Below are 21499 nucleotides of genomic sequence, written 5' to 3'. Positions count from 1 at the left end.
CTCCTCAACTCTCTACTCTTACTCTACTCTCAACTCATCTCACATCTCTCAAACTCTCAACCTTCTCTCAAACAAATCAAGCAAAGGAAAAGAAGTCAAGAAAGTCAAAGGAAAGTAAGGAAGGAAGGAAGGTCAAGGTGAGTTTGACAAAAGGAACACCCCCCTCAACTCCCCTCCTCTACTCTCCCCTTCTCTACACATTCGCACACACCACCATGATTTAAATCACCAAATGGCCCCTTCTTCAATAAGGATGCCCTCAATGATTTGGATCAATATCGAAAGCCCCTCACACTTGAGGGCATACATCGAATATTTTCGATTTTCTTTTCTTTTCTTTTTTACTTTGGAATACCGAATCCGAGGTTACCACCTATGGTGGATGGAGTAGGGTGCCTAACACCTACCCTACTCCATAAATGGACCCCCTTACCTTGAATCAAAGGTCGAACCAAGCATGCTCTATCCATACGAGAGTCATCAAAAAAAAAATGTCAAAATGACATGTTCTTTTAAAGAAATACAACTTCGGGTGACCATTCACACCCATCTCCGAAAATGAATGGTGGCGACTCCAAAACACCCCAAAGTGGAGGGATGTTTCAAAAATATCGAAAATCCCATGTCCACACTCTGGTTGTCTCCTTTGACAATCAAGGTAGAAGACAATTCAAAAGCATTAGAGCTTAGTGAGACGAAGATTTCGCATCTCCCTTCATGTGGAGGACATCAATTGATTCTAGTCCCATCTAAAATCAATGGACAAGAATCAAAACCATTAAAAAATTCTCCTTAACCGATTTCACTTCTCTATTTTTACTAATTCCTTACGATTTTCTTTCTCAATTAGTTCAGTTCTAAGAGACTTGATTCTAATTTATTCCAATAAAGGACCCTGAGTAGTCTTACCAATTTTTTATTTCAGTTTGGTTTAGGTTAAATGGGTACCTATTAAGCAGTCATCTTCAAACTCTTTAGTTTAAATTTTAACCCTCATCATCAATCTTAAGATTCTATCTACTTCAAAACTCAAGCTAAGATTGGCTTTTTCTTGTAGTTTAAAAAAAAAATTGGAATTTTGGATAGAAAAATCTTAGGTTCGGTCAAATGGATTAAGGGAAGATAAGAAAACAATAAAATGAAGATAATAATATGGCTGGTTTTGGGGAAAAAACATAATTGAAGATGATATTGAGTGGATTGAAAATAATTATCTTGTTCTTTGTCAAGAGGATAGTGTTTTGAAGAAGTGTCGCTGCAGCTAATGCTTAAGCCCACTATCGATCCTGGGTTGGATCAGTCACAGACTTGTGAGCTCTTAAAAAGCCCGTGTGCTTATGTTACCCCCCATTAACAGAAGCGATAGTCTTGACTCTTGACCGAACAAGAATAGGTTGAGGCTGAGTTCTCTCCAACAAACGAAGTGGAGGTCGCTGGAGGAGAGCTAGTGTGGTAGAGTTGGAGCAAGGCGACAAAAGAGGTTGGGAGGTATTAAATCCCTTACTAATAATGGTAACGGTATTCAATGGAAGAGCTTGGATGGTTCAGACCAAGGTGAATTCCTTTGTCTACTGCACTCGGTGGAAGGACATGACCCCAACCGAGACATTCGAGCTAGGCTTGGGTATTGCGAAGTTGCTGGGACAGAGGGGAGCACAATCAAAATCAGACTATAGTCCCTCTCAATGAGGTTGTTTCAGATACCCATACCCATGCAGACACTACAAAAAAATGGTTATTTTGGAATAGGAGAGTGATACGGATTTTAGCCGTTTCTAATAAAAGATGGTTTTAAACCATTTTTTATGTTTGGAGCCGTTTCTAAATCGCGACCCATGGGTTTTAATCCGAACCAGACTGAAGAAATCGTCCTTATTCTCTCGTTCTAACTAGAACGAAAGACGAAAGGCAGAAAGAGTTAAATCGAGAGGACAGGGAAGGTGATCTGCGAAAATCCATTCGTCCCTCAATGTCGATCGGTTCTTTGTCTAAGATCTACGAAACCTAAGGTTCGAATCGTCAAAATCCCCTCGTCTCTCAGGTAAGATCTTGATTTCTTTTAATTTTCTTTTCGATCTATCATTTTTTATGATTTTGGAACCCTATTATCGATTCTTAGTCAGATCTGATTTGGTTTGTTAGTTTTCAGTTGAGATCGTTGCATTTCTTAGGTGGAATTCCGATCGATGTAGGGTTTAATGTCTTGTTTGATCTTTTAAGAATATTTTTTGTTTCTTTACTTAGGGTTTTTGCTAATCTCTTGCTTGCTTAGCAACTCAGAAACCCAACCCTATCAATTGGTTTTCCAACACAGAATTCCAGCTCAATAGATCTGGGTGGCATGGCACAGTAGGCCTAGAGGGCATGTAGTCCTCTTGGATTTGGGGATTTATAACTCTTGGAACTTGCCTACTTAATCCACGAATTAGAGTTGATTCATGGAAATTTCAAATCCAACTCTATAATCCAAACAGGCCTTAATAGTTTTATTTTAGAGAGAATTACAAAAAGATATCACAGAACTGATATTAGAAAAATTATTCAGTGATCCTGATCCTGGATCATGGCAGCATCCTTTGTTTTTTTGATAATTGGGTATCCCTATGGACAGCAAACCGGTCCCTTTTCTAGGCTTTGCCCAGTCCATAGACCATGGTCTTGTCTAAGAATTAATCTCGGGGCATGTGCATTGCCCACACATCACAGGCTGAGAGTACACCCTTATGGGTGGCCACTGAGGAATAATGCTCACATTGGGTATCGATTTTTTTAGAGTGATTTTTTTAACTTCGCTAAATATACAGATTTTTATACAAAAAGTTCATAGAAGTCTACCCAATTTGTATTTTAGAGTGATGACTCATGGTCCGGGTACCATGACCATTAATCGTAGCAGGTAGTTTCTGATTTTAGGGAGAAAAAAGTAAAAGAGACTTTTTTTTTAATATCCCCTAACAAATTTTTTTAGTAGTGTATTCTTTGAACTTTATGGAAAATAATTGTATGATATTCTTAACAATGTATATGCTAATGCTCCGATAGAGTTTATTATGGACTTACAATGGTGAGGATCACCTCTAAAAGTTGGTGTACTCTCTACATATATTTTTCCATTGTAATTTTTTTTGCAATTTTGGTATAGTTTTCTGCCTTTTTATGGTAGGAGGGAAAAGGATGATCCAAGGAGTATTAAAGTGCTAACAGGTATTGCTTTTCTTCCTCTATTTTCATGCACTATTCTGTTTTAATTCTCTATATATATTTCTAAATGATTTTTCTTAATAAATTCAATTGTCTTGCTACCCTTGCCAAGGCCTCATGACCACTGTTTACATTAATTAATTTGCCTTTTTGATATCAGCCTCACAGAAAACTGTTGATGGACCATCCAGCAAGGACTGGAGAGGTGGAAGAGCTGCTTCATTTAATATCATTCCCAGCAGTGCTGGGGCTGTTAAGGTATGGGTTTCTTCCACATAAATCATATTATTTAATGTATCTTAGAAACATCCCATGTTAAATTGGCAATATTTGGTTTACCCCCTTGACCATAAGTCGATTTTTTGCTCATTTTGTTTACAGGTTTGTTTTTAGTATTTCCTGTTCATTTGATCATTTTGTTGTGACACATCCTCTTAATAACATGAGGATTTGCGAAGTTTGAAAATTTTTTCTGAAAAAAGCAGAGTTCTTGTGGAAACAAGAAACCTTCAAAGACAAAAGCCTATGAGATTGAATTTCAAGGACAAAATATCTCCTATTCCATGGGATTGCCATACTTATTTATATATGCTAATTTAGTGAAAGACCCACTGAATGTGCAATTTTCAAAGTTATAGCAGGTATGTATTGTGTCACCTATAATTTTCATAGTGTCATTTTATCAAGTGATATTTCAAACAAATTGATGCCAAACTGAATGTGGTCATTGTTGAAGAACTTGTGTAATAGGAGGGATTACCTAGTTATTTGCTTGTAATTGAGTTCTATGTTTTACAAAAAATGCTCATTGTGTTGATGGATGAACATCACAGTTGTAGTGTATTTGAATATGCTTCTCAAACTGGCATTTCTGGCCCTGTGGAATATATTGATAATGACTGAATAGGTGTTGGTTGGAATAGGAAATTTACTTTTGCAAAGGTACTTTCTTATAATCAAGCATATAAAACAGTAGTATTTTAGTTTTACCTTGAGTTCCATTCTGCTTTGTTACACATGACTATACTAGGTGCATCAAACTATGGGCATTTCAGAATATTAAATTTATTCAAAGGGATATTAGAATGTGTTAATATGAATAATATTTGCAATGGTTGGGAACTAGTGGGATTCAAACCAAGATTGATTGTTTGGGTCCGATTGGCCATTCTCTGCTATTTTAGTAATAAACACAATATTTCAGTTTTTAGAACATCTATTTTTAAGTGTGGATATTTATTTGTAATATAACTTTGCAGGCTATAGTACCATGCAACAGAAAGCTAATCAATCAAAAACACATGGGTGGCATTAGAACCTAGTGTATATCAGGTACAATAGCTTATATGGGCTTTGTTACCTATGAATGAAGTGGGGGAGAAAAATCTTGGAATATCTATATAGTCTTGCAGAATCCTAACAAAAATGATGTCCATTCATGTGAACTTGTTCGATTTCCTATTTTATTCTTTGCTTTTCATTTTTATATGGTTTTATTACTAAAGCTGTTACAATTTGCTAATCTTATATGTATGTTTTCATGATTAATTGGTATAGATATAAAGTGCTTCTCTTCCAGAGATGAGGTGCATTTTTATTGCAAGAGTTGTTCGATTAAGTAGACAAGAGAGTCTCTTAAGTAGCAGTCTATGCTTTATGTTTAATCCAAATATGCTTAGGAGCTATTACTCTAGTTGTTTATGAGTTCTATATATGGATCACTATGAGGACTAATGATATGAAAGGAACACTTTAAATCTGTTGAGATGCCTACCCCATCGTAGGATGCAGGACTTTAGCCACAATATCCATTTTAATAGGTTTACAAGTTATATAAGCACAAAATAACATATTCTGTTATTTGAAATCGCAACTTTTATTATTTTAAATGTTTATATATTTGAGTGATAGTTGTGGTAATGTACTTTTTTGGAGTCCATGCTTGTTTGAATATAAGGTGGTTTCTTCTTTCGTTGTGTTAATTGTCTTACATTTTCTACACGATACTGATTTATATTGCTGATCCAATGCTCAGGAAATTATTTTACTCCAAGCCATGTCCAAAGTGCAAGCAGCCAATCGAGAAAAATCAGGGGTGCATGTATGCATACCTCCTTTAGGTATGATCAGTTTTGCTAGATACTTCAACTAACAATTATTTTGGCGAGCCCTCCCCCACCTACTCCTATGTTTCCATCACAACAAACCATCACTGTTCCAAAGCTTGTTCAAATTATTCTCATTCGTAAGTAACTTAGCCGTGGAAGGCCAGATTGGCCATGTCACCATTGTTCAAGAGAGCCTATGGAAGGCCAGACTGGCCATGTTGCCTCTGGACTAGCCACTACAAAGTTGATGTCAATGGCTTTGTCTTTGCTAGCATCAGTGGCCCCTAGCAGTGGTGCAATCAATATTATTTTTTTTGTGTATGTCATATTCATAATTGATTTTATCTTGATTGTTTCTAGGGCCTGATAGCTTTGATATCCTTCAAGGACACTCGAAAGCTACCATGCTTTGGATATTAAACAATGCAGCTCAGGGAATTTTGTCCTCATTTTTCTTCAAATATGTAGGTTAGATTGTTCTTCTTCAACTTTCTTATTCTTCACCAGATCTTTAAGTAGGATATACTGCATCAAGTATCACAGACACTAAAATGAGAACAAAAAATTCCCTTGTCAGACATCTTGAGAAAGTTGTAGGGGAAAATGCTTAATAAATTTATCTTTTCTGTTTTATTTTTACTGTTTATGCATTGTTGCTTTAGTTTTTACATACAACTCTCTAGTACACTCATTCTAAATTGGTGGCTTTTTTGAACTAGTGTTCTATACATTAGTAAATATTTCTGTAGAATCCATTTTAATCGAAACTTTCTTTGATACATGCAGACACAATTTTGAAGAAATATTCATCAACCGTTGCTACAATTTTTACGGGCATGGCATCAGCTGCATTATTTGGTCATAAACTGACAATAAACTTTATGCTAGGAATCTCTGTTGTGTTTATCTCAATGCACCAGGTAATTAATCATTGAAGTAAAGAAACAGAGAATTGTGTGTGCTCCTTTTATATTGACTTTCTTTTTCTTTGTTTTTCAGTTTTTTTCACCTCTTTCAAAAGTCAAAGACGAACCGCAAAATGGAACTCTGGAAATGATGGATGTTCAGAACAACCACAGGTGTGTGTTCTCTATGTAGACATATGGCAGTGTCACCATTGTGAAGCATAACTTAGTAGCATTTTTTTTTTTAAAAGCAGCGTGAGGTGGAAGCCTCCCTCCTTAGAATGAATGATGTTCACGCATCCATGAGTGCCTCGCGGCTCATCTGTTCACCTTAAAACATTTTAAGTCTTCTAGTTCTAGTTTCCATTTTTTTTTTCGTCAGTACAATGTGTTATAGTCAAGTTTCACCTCTACTGAAGTGCTTTAACATATTTGCTTCTCTTCAAAGCACATTTATAATAATTATGATTACAACATGATTGTTTGGTGACAGTGTTCAAGAACTGCTTGTTAAGACCTAGAACTGTGTTTTTTGGTAAAAGTAACTTATGCATACTAGATAGTGAAAATTCTTGGTTGACAGAAAGAGGAGAGAGGTTTAGTTCAGGGACTTTTTTTACACCACAGCAGAGGTGACCACTTTCTTTTGTATCGAGCCCAACAATGAATCAAGTAGAAGAAATAGATAAGCGATTTTGATGGGCTTTGTTGTTGTTAGAGATAAATTAAGAGATAAATTTGGATGATATTTTATTTTAGTTTTTTCATGACATAGGTTAAATATGCAGCACTGGAGCGATATATATGGATCATACAAAGGGTTCGCTCATATGGAATGAAGGTGATGTTGACTTTGTTCCACCACTTACTTCCTCCATGGGCTGGAGAATATGGAGGATGGAAGCTTGAGAAAACCATTGATTATTTTATGAATTTTATAAGGTTAGTTTCTTGCTTGTTGATCGGTTTTTTATTTTATCAAATTTCATTTTCATCACTTTTTCATTGAGAATCCTTCACTTGGTAATGTTTAAAAAATAATAACATCAAATAAAATTTGATTTTTTGTTATCAACACGGACTCTGAGTCCTTTATCTTAGGTACTTTTATTTGTATTCAATTTATTTATGCTTCTGATTGGACTGCCTTTAGAGTTGAACAATGGACATGAAGGTTTCTCACTTTATAGTCCTTGATTATCAGGAGAATTTGCTCAGACACTCATTTGAAGGTGCGGAAACTCATTGTGAGAGTATGTAATGTGGTGACACGAAAGACTGTTCGATTGGTAGTTGCGGGCATTTGATTCTTCCTTGTGAGTGTGATAGTGGGTTTCTATACTAACAGGTCACCCATGGATTGTGGATGATGGAGTTCCCCCGTATAAACCTCTAGACTCTGCTGTCTTATCACACCTCATGCGTTTCTCTACGATGAATAAATTCAAGAAGATTGCTCTAAGGGTAAGCTTTTATCAATTTCTTCTTTAATAATAACACTTCATCTATCATGGGTCATGGAAATTGCAGCTATTATGATGCTTAAAAAAAAAAATGAAACACAGGAAAGCCCGCACTGGAGAGTCCCTACCAGTCACAAAGAACCCTGGTGATGAAGTCTTCTCTGGGTCTACTTGCAAGCAAGGTGAAATCGAGACCATTGTTATAGCCACTGGAGTCCACACATTCTTCGGTAAGGTTGCATAGGTTTTGACTATTTATGAACTTTGTCGGTATTTTCAATCCACATCACATCATTAGTTGTGGCTGTCACTATATTTCAGTTTTGGTGAACATTAATGTGGGTACATAGCACAATCTTACTTGCCTTCCATGAACTAACCATTCAAACAATATGTAATGGATGCAAATGTCTACATAGATCGAACCTATATTTACAAATAGATAGTTGAAGGTTGTGCTGTTTGGTTTTCCTTTTTGACCATTTTTCAAGTAATATAATTGGATTTGCCTAATTGGATTAGGCTTCCTTGAAGCTTAATGTTCACTATTTTCGCACTTTTTCTAATTGCAGATGCTTGGTACTATTGAGGAATTGGAAGCTGCAATTCAAGATAATATTTCTGAAGCAAATTCTATTCTTTTTCTAAACCACAATGTTCTGGAAGAATATGAAAATCGTCAGCGTAAGGTAATTTTATCATTTTTTGGGTGTTTAGTTGTTTGATATCCATCCTCACCATTTTCCTACAAATAGAAGTCATTGCCACAAAACGGTGTTTAAGTAAAATAGACAGTCTGAAGGTGAAAATACAGATATTTAATTTTTTGGTGATTGTAGTATCTGTTATTCCTACTGTTTCTTTTCTCCATTCTATCTTCTCTCTCCTTATTATTCTGAAAGTTTATCCATATACTTTTTCTATATTTGTAGAATTGTAAACTAGTTGTCATTGCTTGAAAAAAAAATTTCTGATCCAAGAGATTTTGCAGGAAAACTGGCTTCCAACTTTGAGAAACCTTGTTGCTCAGATAAGCGAGACATTCAGTCGAAACTTCCAAGAGATGGCTGTTGCTGGAAAAGTTTCATTGGGTACTTAATTTCATTCCCACGGCTGTTAATAAATTAGTTCCCCTGGTTTTCATTTCGTTTTTTATGATGTATTTCAGATGAGCATGACATGGACTTTGATAAATTTGGGATCCTTATAAAAGTGAAATTCAGGTGAGTCACATTTTGGGAAAATGACTTTTTACTACATTTGTGCTAGTAATTATAACCTGTGACAAATTTTGCTATATCATCATCATCATCATCACCATTATGACCCACGACAATTTTTGCTATATAATCATCACCACCTCTATCCCAACTATATTGACATGAATCACATTCCTCCATCAATAATTCTTTGTAAAACAATAGGTATTTATTGTGTTCCATAGATAGTGAAATAATTGATTAGACAGCTATTTGCATCATCTTTGAGAGTGGAAGCTTATCTGCATCATCTTTGGTTGATCAGGAGCACTTGTTTCAAACACTCTTTTGAAGGTGCGAAAGCTCATCGTGAGAATATGCAATGTGGTGACACGAAAGAATTCTTTATTTGGTAGTTGCGGGCATTGTGGGATCTTAAAGAAGATAGGGAGGGATGGGAGTGCTGGCATTGCTTCCTTGTAAGCACTTGTGCTTGTGTAATGATTGTGAATGGTTTATCGATGTATTGTAATTTTGGATTTGTAAATTATGCCTCATTGCAACTCTTTTTGTGTATAAATTAATGTGATAGAGAACCTCGATGTTCTTTATTTGGATTTATTTTATTTTTATATATAAATTAATGTGATAGAGAACCTCGATGTTCTTTATTTGGATTTATTTTAACCGTGGGTAATAGGCAAATAGAAAAAAAAAATTAATATTAGATATCAATTTATAATAATTTTAGATATCGGTTTATAATTGATGTCTAAAGTATCAGACCTAGGAGATCAGTTCTATAAAATCCGATGTCTCAAATGTTTTTGGGGTATTGTGTGCTGTTATATAAAGACGCAGATTAGGAAGGGTTTTAAGTCGATCCAAATTCAGAGATCTGGAACGGTTTTTAGCCGTACCAAATCATGAAATATAGAACGACTTTCGGCCGTTTAACCTCATTAACGACGCCTCGATTAAAGACGGTCTGAAAGCCGTTTCATAGTGACTTAGGAATGGTAATAAACCGTTCCTAATTTCCATATTTATTGTAGTGAGAACCTCTAACAAAGCCAATTCCTCTGGCCGTGGTCGAAATAGAAGATGACGTAAGGGAATGGGGGAAGATGGAGGTCAAGAAAACAGGTTGTAAAGGTGCATGAGCTCGTTTGGTCGGTTGGGCTGGACATTGATGTTAAGACAGAAGAATCTGGTTTCTTGTTGGAACTCACACTCAAGAAGCATATATGAGCTTATTGGAGAGTGTTACGAGAAGATTATTTGGGGAAGGAGGGGATCCAATTGATGAAGAACAAATCTTTATCAAAAAAGAAGTAGAGAGTTTATTGAGAGGCAGAGGTGGATCGGGATGTGAATGAACAACAAATTCCTTGCCGTTTAGCACAGGCCTGGTAGTGGTGGACGAGAACAAAGTAAAGAAATTGTGAGTAAGGGTAGCCAAAGAAGTTCAGGAACTCCATAAGGTAGGGGGCAAGGTTAATGAGGGTACTTCATTAATTCTGAGAAGTGGGAGGAAAATCAATGTTGTCAATGTCGATTAAGATTATGTCTTGGTAAGTGCGTGGTGGCCGTAATGATAGGAGCAAAAGGGGCATCCGTTAAGTCAGTATCCAAAGTCGCAAACCTCACATTGTAACCTTATAAGAAACTAAATTGAACCAGGTGAACATAACGCTACTGAGAGATATTTGGGGTGACGGGAACAAGGTGTGGAACTACTTGGCTGCCAATGGGACTGCAAGTGGAGTGGGTGTTGTGGGATAAGAGTTTCATTGACGTAGAGGATTTTTTGATAGGGCCATTTTCCATTTTAGTTCTGTGCAAATGTGTGGGGGTGGAATCTAATTGGGTTTTCTCGGGGGTGTATGGGACAACAAAAGACTGGGAGTGCAAGAGGTTTTGGGAAGAATTAGATGATATAAGGAGTTTTTGGAGCCGCCTACTTGGGTGAGGATTTTAATGTTATCAGATTTTCGTGTGAGAAGTAAGGGGGTTCTAGAGTCACGAATAAGATGAAGAGGTTTGGGGAGTTTGTAAGTAGGAATGACCTTATCAATATCCCCTTAAAAGGAAGAAGCTTCACTTGGTCTAACCGTCAGGATGTTCTAGTACTCAACATGTTGGACAGGTTTTGGTCTCAACAGAGTGGGCAGTTTATTTGGGTTTTTCTCGCAGATGGCAATTCCAAATCTAGTGTCCGATCATTGCCCTACTCTTTTGGACACAAGGACGCTCTAGAAGGGGCCCATTCCTTTTATATTTGAAGTTATGTGGTTCAAGCAACAAAACTTCAAAGAGCTAGTGATAGGGTAGTGAGATAGCTTTTTCTTTGAAGTTAATTTTGGGTTTGTGTTCAGAAGTAAGTTGAAGACATTAAAGGAAATGCTAATCAACTGGAATAGGGAGTCATTTCAAAGAGTTGACATTAAAAAGAAAGAGGCGCTTTTTCAAAATTAAGGAACTAGACAGGATTGAAGAGGGAGGTCCACTTTCAGTGGAAGACAGGGTTTCGAGATGTAATATGAAAGTGGTTTATCAGATATTGGCATCCTTGGAGAAAATTAGTTGGAAGCAAAAGTCAAAGGTGAAATGGCTAAAAGAAGGGGACGACAATACTAAGTATTTTCATTGCATAGTGATTGCTTGCAGTAGGAATAATTTTTTCTCAAAGATTAAAGTGAATGGGGTATGGCAAGAGGGGGAATAAGATGTTTCCAAAGGGATTGTCGACTTTGATTCGTCTCTATACACCAAGCAGAAACATATTAGACAAAATCGAAGCTTCTGCAATTTGAAACAGTAACCGAAACCCAATGCGCGTGGTTGGAAAGAACTTTTGAAGAAGATGAGGTTTGGAAAACTATTTCAGGTATGAGTAATGACAAACCGCCAAAACCTGACGGTTTTCCTATCAGATTTTATAAGGTGTGTTGGGAGACAATCAAAAGAGATTTTATGTTGATGGTGGAGGCATTCCATAAGGAGTCAGAGTTGGACTAAGGGCCGAATTGCTCTTTTATTGCCTTGATTCCTAAGTTACAGGGAACAAAAGGCATCAAGGATCCGAGGCCTATTAGTTTGGTGAACACTTTTTATAAGATCATATCCAATCTCTTAGCCAATAGATTAAAAAGTATTACTCAGGGGTTGATCGGTAGAAACCAAGGCACCTTCATCAAAATGCGTCAGATACTAAATGGGGTTCTAGTGGCGAATAAGTGCATTGACTCTAAGCAAAAATCTGGGAAAGTCAGAGTGGTGTGTAAAATAGACTTAGAGAAGGCATAATATCATGTTAATTCAGATTTGTTGAAGTACATGCTTGGCAGAATGGGTTTTAGCATGGGATGGATTTATAGGTCATGGCTTGTGTTTTTTCCCCTTCATTCTCGATTCTAGTAAATGGGTTGCCACATGGTTTCTTTAAGAGCTCGAGAGTCCTAAGATAGGTAGATCCCATCTCCCTTTTCTTGTTTATCATCGTTGTGGAAGCACTAGGACATATGCTGGATTGGGAAGTAACGATTGGAAACCTTTCAGGATTTTCAATAAGGGATGAGAGGCAATTAGTAATGCATTTACATTTCACAAATGATACTCTAGTTTTCCTTGACACTATACTCGAACAAACAAGGAAGGCAGGTGGCCTTCTTTGTTGTTTTGAAGCAGTCTCAAGCATTCCAATGAACATGAGAAAGAGCAAGGCATTGACGGTTTTGAGTGTCCCAGTAGTGACATTTTTTGCACCTTCTTTGGATTAGCAAGTGGGTAGCCTCCCTACGTCCTATCTGGGTTTTCCTTTGGGGGATCCTTATAAGAGGCTTACAGAAGAATTATAAAAGAGTAATTATCAAGTCTCACAATGAGAGTTTGGCAGGATATTTATATTAATCAAGGTAAATAAACATAAATACCCTTACATAGAAACAAATATAAAACTAAAAAACATTATTTCCCAATATTCACCCTCAAGTTAGTGCAAATATATCAATTAAGTCCAACTTGATAATATGAAAGTCGGTAACAGAATGTCCAACAAATTTCTTAAGCATGTCGACAAATTGATCGAAAGAAAATACGAATATTGTTTGACGAGCACCAGATTGAACTTTCTCCCTAAGAAAGTAAACATCAACCTCTGTATGCTTGGTTCTTTTGTGAAGGACAGAATTAGAAGAAAGCATAATAGTAGACTTGTTGTCACAAAATAGTGTGGAGGAATCAAAAACAGGAAATCCCAATTCTGTCAACAAATATCGAATCCCAATAAGCCCACATGTGCCAAAGGCCATAGTTCAATATTCAACTTCAACAGAAGAACAGGAAAGCACACTTTGTTTCTTACTTTTTCAAGAAATCAAGTTACCACCATGGAAAATATAAAAATTAGATGTAGATCTCATATCCGTAATAGAACCAACATAATCAACGTCAGTGAAATATGATATGAGGTTGAGTAGTGGACGAACCCAAAATTAGAAAGTGACTTCAAGTAGCAAAGAATACGATAGACATTATCAAAGTGAAAAGTACACGGAACATGCTTGAACTGACTGACCACAATAATCGCAAAAGTAAAATCGGGTCTAACATTAGTCAGATAAATCAGACAACCTATGAATCTCTGATAAAAAGAAGGATCAGATAATAGCTCGCTAGATTCAACTTGAAGACAATGATTTTGATCCATAGGAGATGAAGTATGACGACAACCAAGCATACCAGTATCCTAAAGAAGATACAATGTGTATTTGCATTGAGATAACGAAATAACATGATGATAATGGGTCACTTTTATCCTCAATAAGTACTTAAGAGGACCCAAGTCCTTTACTTCAAAAGCACAACCCAATATCGTTTTTACCTTGAAATGCACTGGGCATCAGCTCCAATAAGGATAATATCATCAGCATAAATCATAACAATAGTACAACAACCATCCAATCCTCGACGAACAAAACATATATGATCTAGGCATCTAGAGAATCCTATAGACAAAATGACCTTAAAAGAAGATTGAAACCAGGCTCACAAAAATTGCTTTAGTCCATTCAAAGATTTGAGAATATGACATACCTTCATTGAATACTCTCCTTGAAGACGAAATCCAAGAGGGGGTCCATATAGGTAATCTCAGACAAATTACCATTCAGAAAGGCTTTCTTCACATCAGTTGGTGAAAAGGACATGAGTGACATACATCCAAAGAAATAAGGAAATGAGACAATAGAAAGTTTAGTTATAATGGAACATGTAGCATCAAAATTCTTTCCTAGAGTCTGTGTAAATCCCTTAACAACGAGTCGGGCTTTATATCAATTAACGATTCCATCAATTAGATATTTAACATTGAAACCCCATTTACACCCAACAATTTGCGTACCAAGGGGAAAAGAAATAAGCTCCCATGTATGATTCTTCTACAAGACATCCATCTCAATAGTCATGGCTACAGTCCACTAAGGGATATGGGATAATATCCAATTAGAATTCGAATAATTTGTATATTAAAAAAAATACAATTTTTCTTTATCCAATTGATTTTTCATTATTAAAAAAAACCTATTATATATTATACTATGTATATAATAAATAAATCAAATAAAATAATATATATATTATATTATTTATATAAAATAATATATATATTATATTATTTCAATCGGATATTATCATATTTGAAATCTTAATATCCGAATTCGTATCCGATAAGGATTTGATATATATATAAAACTATTCAAATTTGAATCCAATATCCAAATTTTTCACTATCCATTGACACCCCTACACACATTTATCTAAAAAGCTTATTTGTAATTTAAGAATCAATTAAAAGGTGATTTTGAAGATTACACGGATATTTTTGTAATTTCAAAAACTAATTGTAGAAGAAAATAACCATGCAGTTATTTAGACCATACACGTGTCAAGGCCAATTGAGTGGTATCATGTGCAGATCAGCATACGGGACACTGCCTAACATAAGGACAGGCTAAGGTAGTAATTATTTGGCCTGATCAGAAGGGTAGTACAACACTAAATAAGACCTGGTCTGCCAAACAGGGCAGACATGGTCAAAGAATATTTGTAATGTTGGTTTGCATACACCAAGCCCAAAGATCTTGGAGGAGAGCTCTCCAGTATAGTATATCCAATCTAAAAGATCCCCATCTCATTTAGGATCGTAAGAATCAGGAGATTCTCTAAGATCAGCTCCCGTGAAAAGGGGAAAACCTGATTCGGAGAAAGGATTTATAAATAGCACAATTTGCATAGTGCGAGGGATCTTTTAACGGATTGGAGATCTAACTAATATATTTAATTATTCCTCTACTTCTCTAACTTGAGCGTCGAAGAATTTTTGACAGGTACCACGCCGATACTAATAAAGAGGTGACAGGAGCGACTTCAGATCCGTGAAGCAGAGTTTATCAGTTTCGTTCACCGGAATTTGAGCCCACACTAACCAATGTGGTCTAGGATATGTGATTGTAATTTCCTAAGTTTTGATCCAAATGACCTGTATTTTATTAAATTTAAATGTTAAGATGGGGGCATTTATGGAATCTAAATTTTGATGTCGAACCACACTCCACCTTCTCTCATTATCATAGTAAAGATAATTACAAAGAAAGTTGATTTGCGGATATTGAGGTAATTTGGATTTTACTATTGGAATGTACAAGTAATCAATCAAGTGCATGGAAATAATTGAACCCAACAATTTTTTTAAAGTTGCTATAAGTACCTCAACTTTTACTTATTACACCTCATTTTCTTAAATAATTTTATTACACCCTAATTAAAGATTAAAACACGTCATCACAAATGTTTGATTCAAATTATTTATGTCAACATTAGAGCACTTGTTCAAACAATTCCAGTAGTTGTTACAACTATGATTACGCTTATATAAAATCCTAAACCGCAAAATAACAAATCTAACGAAAAAAATGAGAGCTTTCATTGGCAACCCCCAACTTTTACTTATTCTGAACCATTTAATCGGGGTATAATAACTAAAAGTTGGGGTGCCAACAACTTTCTATTTTTTCTCCCGTGATGGACCTAAAGACAAAGACACACACTGGTTGCCCCCACATGTCTGCAAAATACATCCACTTCAAAAAAAATTACTTGACCTCTAATATCGAATGCATCTAGAATAAATTTTGAATAGATTGTGGAGTGGGTTCATTTTATTTTTTTTTCTTTCGATCTCTTACACTAAATTCGTTAAGAAAAAATTGATAATAGGCAATCGAGTGGGTACATGTTTCTCATTTTAATTTTTTACAACTAGGGTGCATTTTGAGAAGACTGGGTACACGTTTTTCTTGTTAATTTTTTACCGTTTGGAAATCATTTTGAGAAGAATGGGGCAACAACTATGAATCAAAGATAAAACCTAAGGATTTTCCCACATATGTCAAGTTTATAGAATATGAGAGCTGCTATTGGCACCCCAACTTTTACTTATTAGACCCCAAATAAAAATAAAGAAAATAAGCAAATGGTTGGAAATAAGTAAATATTGGCGTGCCAATAGAAGCTCACTCTCTCTCTCTCTCTCTCTTTCTTTTTCTTTTTTTGTTCAGATTTCTATTTTTTAACTTTAAAATTTGAGAAATTTACTAAAACGGAACCATTTTCATTATTAATATTTTGTATCAAAACGGTAAAAATAGTAAAATGTAAATTCTTTTTACCGAAAATACCATTGTTTTTATTGTTTTTCATATGCATTTACCATTTTAACATTAGAAATAAATCAAAATCCAACTAAATCTTTCTCTTTTTGTTTAATCTTCCCAACACTAACAAAAACCGGCACTTCGTCTTCTCCATCTTCTCAAATCTGACCCAATACAAACGACACCAAATAGAAATATGAACAAGGAGAGAATTTTTTCGTAATTTCAATCAAAAAATAAAAAAGGGTATTTTTAATATGAAAAAAAAATTACATTTGACTATTTTTACCGTTTTGATAAAAAAATATTAATTTCGAAAACGGTAAATTACCATTTTCGAAATTAATTACTACAATTTACCATTTTGGTAAAAGTCGAAATGTGGTGCATGTTTTGATAAATTTTCCTTAAAATTTTATATAAGCCTAATCATCATAATTGTAAACAACCACTGAAATTGTTTGAATGACTGTTACAATGTTTGGGATAAAAATTTGAACCAAACCCTTATAATGGTTAAATGGCGTGTTTTAATCTTTAATTGGGGAGTGATAAATAATTTAAGAAATTTGGATGTAATAAGAAAAAGTTAGGGTGCCAATAACAGCTCTCAATTGATGGGAAATTTGTGTTTTGAATCATTTGCTAAAAAATTACTTCCTTTTGACAACTTTTCCACCGATTTTTGTACGCTATCACAAATCCAATCAAATACGTGACCAAGTTGATACTAATAAATAAAATCTTTTTATTCTACTAGTAAAAACAGGAAATTAATTTCTACAAACAGACAAGAAAGATAAGCTAAGATTAATTAACTAAGATGAAATTGAATGAATCCCAACAGATAAGATCCATCTGACAATCTCGATGAAATGAAACATAATCATAACCGTCGATGTGGATAAGCTTAATGCAAGAAGAGCCAGAATCCCCAATGCGAAGCTTGGCCTAGTGTTGATGAGATAGGTTTGAAGCAAACCCATTGCTTCACAGATGTCAGAATCGTAATTGGTTGCGTAATATCGCTTCTCCCAATCCATCCAATAGAAAGGGAGTTCTTCGTAATTTCCATTTTCAATCATTTTAATCTCATGGACTCTCTTTCGTAGAACAATCATATTCTCATCAACTAATTGGCCATTGTATTTGTAGTACTTCCCATCATCAAACAAATTATCTCCTCTTCTAATAGCGTAAACTCTACCAGTGGTAGAAGAAAATGATCTCTTTTGTTGTTCGGTCTTGATTCTACGATTTTGTTTTCTTGATTTGATCGAAAATGGTTGTGAGGGAAGTAGAGGTGTAAAAGAAGAAGAACATAAAGAGGCTGATGCTACTCCTTCCATTGCTCTTAACGACTGTGAGAGAGAGAGTTTGTGAGAAGTGGGGATGTAATCTATATATTTATAGTGAAGTTTAATTAATAAAGTTAATACTTAGTGGGGAAGTTATATAGCAAACCGTGTTATAAACGACACTTGGCATTCCGCGTTTTTTGTATTTTATTTGCGATGAAGATGACACTTGGATCAATATGGGACCAACACGTTTTATTACTTTTTTGGGTGATTTACACACGTCCCCCGTATTTGAGTAAATATTAGGGATACCCCTATTTTGAAAAGGTGATTTACACGTACCCTGCTATGTTTTGCTGAATATTAAAGATACCGCTATGTTTTGTAAATGATGACATGCATCCCTTGACCTCAGTCTTTTAAATGGATTAAGAAAAAAAGACTCAAATACCCTCATTTTTAATCTCTAGTCAAAACCATTATTTTTTCCTACAAAAATCAATCATCTTTAATCTCTTTGGATAAAAAATTTAACCCTCATCATTGTTCTTAAGATTATATCTATTTCAAGCTTTCAACATTCAAATCTTAAGAAAAGATACAATTTTTGAAGAAGTATAAAATGATGAAATTTTGGATAGAAAAATCTAGGATGTTTTACAAAAGGAGGTAAAATAGAAAATGATGGATGAAAATAAGGTTAAATAGATTAAAATTATCTTGGAGGTTGAAGAGCTTGAAAATAATTGATTTTGGAGAAGAAAAATCTAAGTTTTTGGCTATAGATTAAAATTGAGGGTCTTTGAGTCTTTCCCCCTTAATCTATTTAAAAGACTAAGGTCAAAGAATGCATGTCATCAGTCTCAAAACATAGGAAGGTATCTCTAACATTCAGCAAAACATAGGAGGGTATGTCTAAATCACTTTTTTTGAAATTGATAACATGCCTCCATTGACCTCAGTCTTCTTAATGGACTTGAGAAAGATACAAATGCCCTTGGCTTCAACCTCTAAGTACAAAAGCCTTAATTTTTCTTCTCATGATTAAGGGTTTTAATGGGTTGGTTCTAGTTCAATTGGTTCCTATAAGAATTAGAGATTCTAATCTAAAATCAGTGAAATCAAAATGAGAACAATCAAAAAAAAAAAAAAATCTCTCTTTATATAGTTTTAATTCTCAATTTTCATTGATTCTTAATAGTTTTATTTCTCAATCGGTTCGATTCCAAGAGACCAGATTCCAAGAAAGAAGGACTCTGAATCATCTTATCGGTTTTTTATTCAGTTTGATTTTGATTAAATGGGTACTCTAACACATTTACTGAAAACCAATCATCTTCAACTTCCTTAAGTAAAGTTTTAATTCTCAACATCGACCTTAAGATTCTATCTACTTTAAACTTTAAGGTAAGATATGTTTTTTGTTGAAATATATAATGGAATTTTGAATAAGAAAATCTAGTGTTTTTCAAAATAAAATAAAAATGGATTAAGGGAAGATAGAGAAATGATGGAATGAAGATAACATTGAATAGATTAAAGTTAATTTACCAATGAGGTTTATGAGCTTGGATGTGATTGGTTTTGGGAAGGAAAAAAAAGAAAGCATTTTTTAGAAATAAAAAAATGATGAAAATTTTGTTAGAAAATCTAGGCTTTTCTGCATGAGGTTTGTTAGACCATCAACTTGTGTAACACAAATTTTGAAGAAAAAAAAATGACATAATAGGCATGTTCTACTCACAGTCGAAAAAATTCTCAAATTGACATTTACTAACACAACAATTGCTTGAAATTATTTATTAGAGATTAAATAAGATTATAGACACCAAAGTCATCTTCTAGATTTAATAGAAAAAATGAAGAGACTAAACCCTAAGAATAAAATAGAGAGAACAATACTAAGGGAGAAAAAGATATGGAATGATTTGAATTAAAAAATCATATAAGAATCTTAGATTTCAAAATTCTAGATTTTAAAACTTTATTTTTATATTTTATTAAAAAGGTGTTATTCTAAGAAGGGTATTTTAGAAACACCCCCCTATAAAATTGGTGATATTAGGTTTACTCCTTGCAAAAAAGCAAGATTTGGTTTACCCCCCTTGACCATAAGTCAACATTGTATTTTCTTCATGTTTTAACAATGAAAATTTTATATTTTCTAAATTTTGATTTTGTAATTTAACTGTTCAAAGAACACTTTGAAAAAAAATTCAAAATTTTACCTGTAAACCTTATTTTTATCAACACAAGGGGGTAAATCTAATATCACCAATTTTATAAGGGGTTGTTTCTAAAATACCTTTCTTAGAAATCCTTCCCTGAAAGGAAGGGAACAAGGGAAGGGGGAATAAAGAAGGAGAAAAAGAGAGGGAGACGGGTAAATTTAATTTTATTTCAAAAAAAAAAAATTATTCTTTATTTAAAAATCTTTTATCAACGCAACTTCAAATTCCTCCGATTCTTGGATTCTCTGAAGAGGATTTTGAAGAAAAAAAAAGGTGATAATGAAAAAGAATAAAAATAACTACCTAGATCCAATTATGTTTAAAGAGAGGATGGATGTTTTATAAGTAAAAGTTGATTTGCCAATTAAATTCTCTTTAGAATTTTAAATGACTCTTGATGTGGTGACTAGGATTTGAACATTGAAATGGATAGAAATTTTTTAGAATGATTTTGATTCTTGATATTACCTCATAAAAATTTGAATAAAACCCCATTAGTGAATTTATTATAAAATGACACCATAAGTAAATGATAATTCATGCCTGCAGCATATATTTTTGGCATGACATAGTTTATATAGAAGATGAGAATAAGAGATTACAGGTAAACCTTATGCTTTGCCAACCATTGGTATATTTTGTTGCACTAAAATCATCTCATTATGAGGTGCACTCCAATGCCAGATGTCCAATGGCTTTTAAGGAGGAAAATGCTGAAGTAACATTGAAATTGACATCGTTTCAAACATTGTTGACATGGATGTGGGTATAAAATCATAGATGTTTTTCATCGAGATACGAGTGAGAAATATCTATAGTTATGTGCACACCAATGTATGATACAATGTCAATTTCAATGTTACTCTATAACAATTATGTAGACACCAAAATTTTCAAGAGGCTTTTACAAATATTTTAAATAAAAATCCCTAATTTTATTAATGGGCCTCAAATCCAAATTGAGTCCATTAAACAGGAACGTGCCTCTTACAAGCTTGGATTTTGGGTTTTCGCAGATAAAGCCCATGATCTATATACAAATCAAGTGATCCACACATTAAATATTAGGCCCTACACCAAAACAAATGAGTTCAGCCCAATAATGATCCATTAAATCCTTAAAATTGGATTTGGATAAATTTAACCTTTTAAATAAATTAATTAAATCTCTTTAAGTTGGGAGTATAATTGGAAAGCTAAATTACCTTTAAGGCACACCAACCTATACTTATAACACACCAACCCTTTTGAAATTAGGGTGTAAGTCTGTCAATGGATCGGATTAGGGTTGATTTGGTACTGATCCAATAAGGACTGGATCAGATTTGGGATTGATCCGATAAGTATCAGATTAGACCCTTATTAGATTGGGTTTT

General features: G+C 34.4%; 1 protein-coding gene across 1 annotated transcript; it reads left to right on the top strand.

Annotated features, from left to right (window-relative positions):
* The first annotated feature begins 1934 nt into the window (after positions 1-1934).
* Positions 1935-9493, top strand: LOC147410183 (uncharacterized). The gene is made up of 9 exons (XM_086432426.1): positions 1935-2041; positions 3164-3204; positions 3362-3459; positions 5237-5321; positions 5670-5777; positions 6096-6229; positions 8250-8366; positions 8669-8768; positions 9202-9493. The coding sequence occupies exons 4-9, from the start codon at positions 5258-5260 to the stop codon at positions 9357-9359; spliced, it is 681 nt and encodes a 226-aa protein (XP_086288552.1). The 5' UTR covers positions 1935-2041; positions 3164-3204; positions 3362-3459; positions 5237-5257; the 3' UTR covers positions 9360-9493.
* Positions 9494-21499: the final 12006 nt, after the last annotated feature.

This window comes from Akebia trifoliata, chromosome 2 (genome assembly GCF_017979445.1).
Source record: "Akebia trifoliata isolate Shusen 1 chromosome 2, ASM1797944v1, whole genome shotgun sequence".
In the NCBI taxonomy this organism is placed as follows: Eukaryota; Viridiplantae; Streptophyta; class Magnoliopsida; order Ranunculales; family Lardizabalaceae; genus Akebia; species Akebia trifoliata.
This window is presented reverse-complemented; position numbering and strand designations above follow the sequence as displayed.

Coding starts and splice junctions, on each gene's coding strand:
- LOC147410183 (XM_086432426.1), top strand. CDS start 5,258: ATGTCCAAAGTGCAAGCAGCCAATCGAGAAAAATCAGGGGTGCATGTA. Junction 5,778..6,095: donor ATTTTTCTTCAAATATGTAG/GTTAGATTGTTC, acceptor TGATACATGCAG/ACACAATTTTGAAGAAATAT. Junction 6,230..8,249: donor TGTTTATCTCAATGCACCAG/GTAATTAATCAT, acceptor TTCTAATTGCAG/ATGCTTGGTACTATTGAGGA.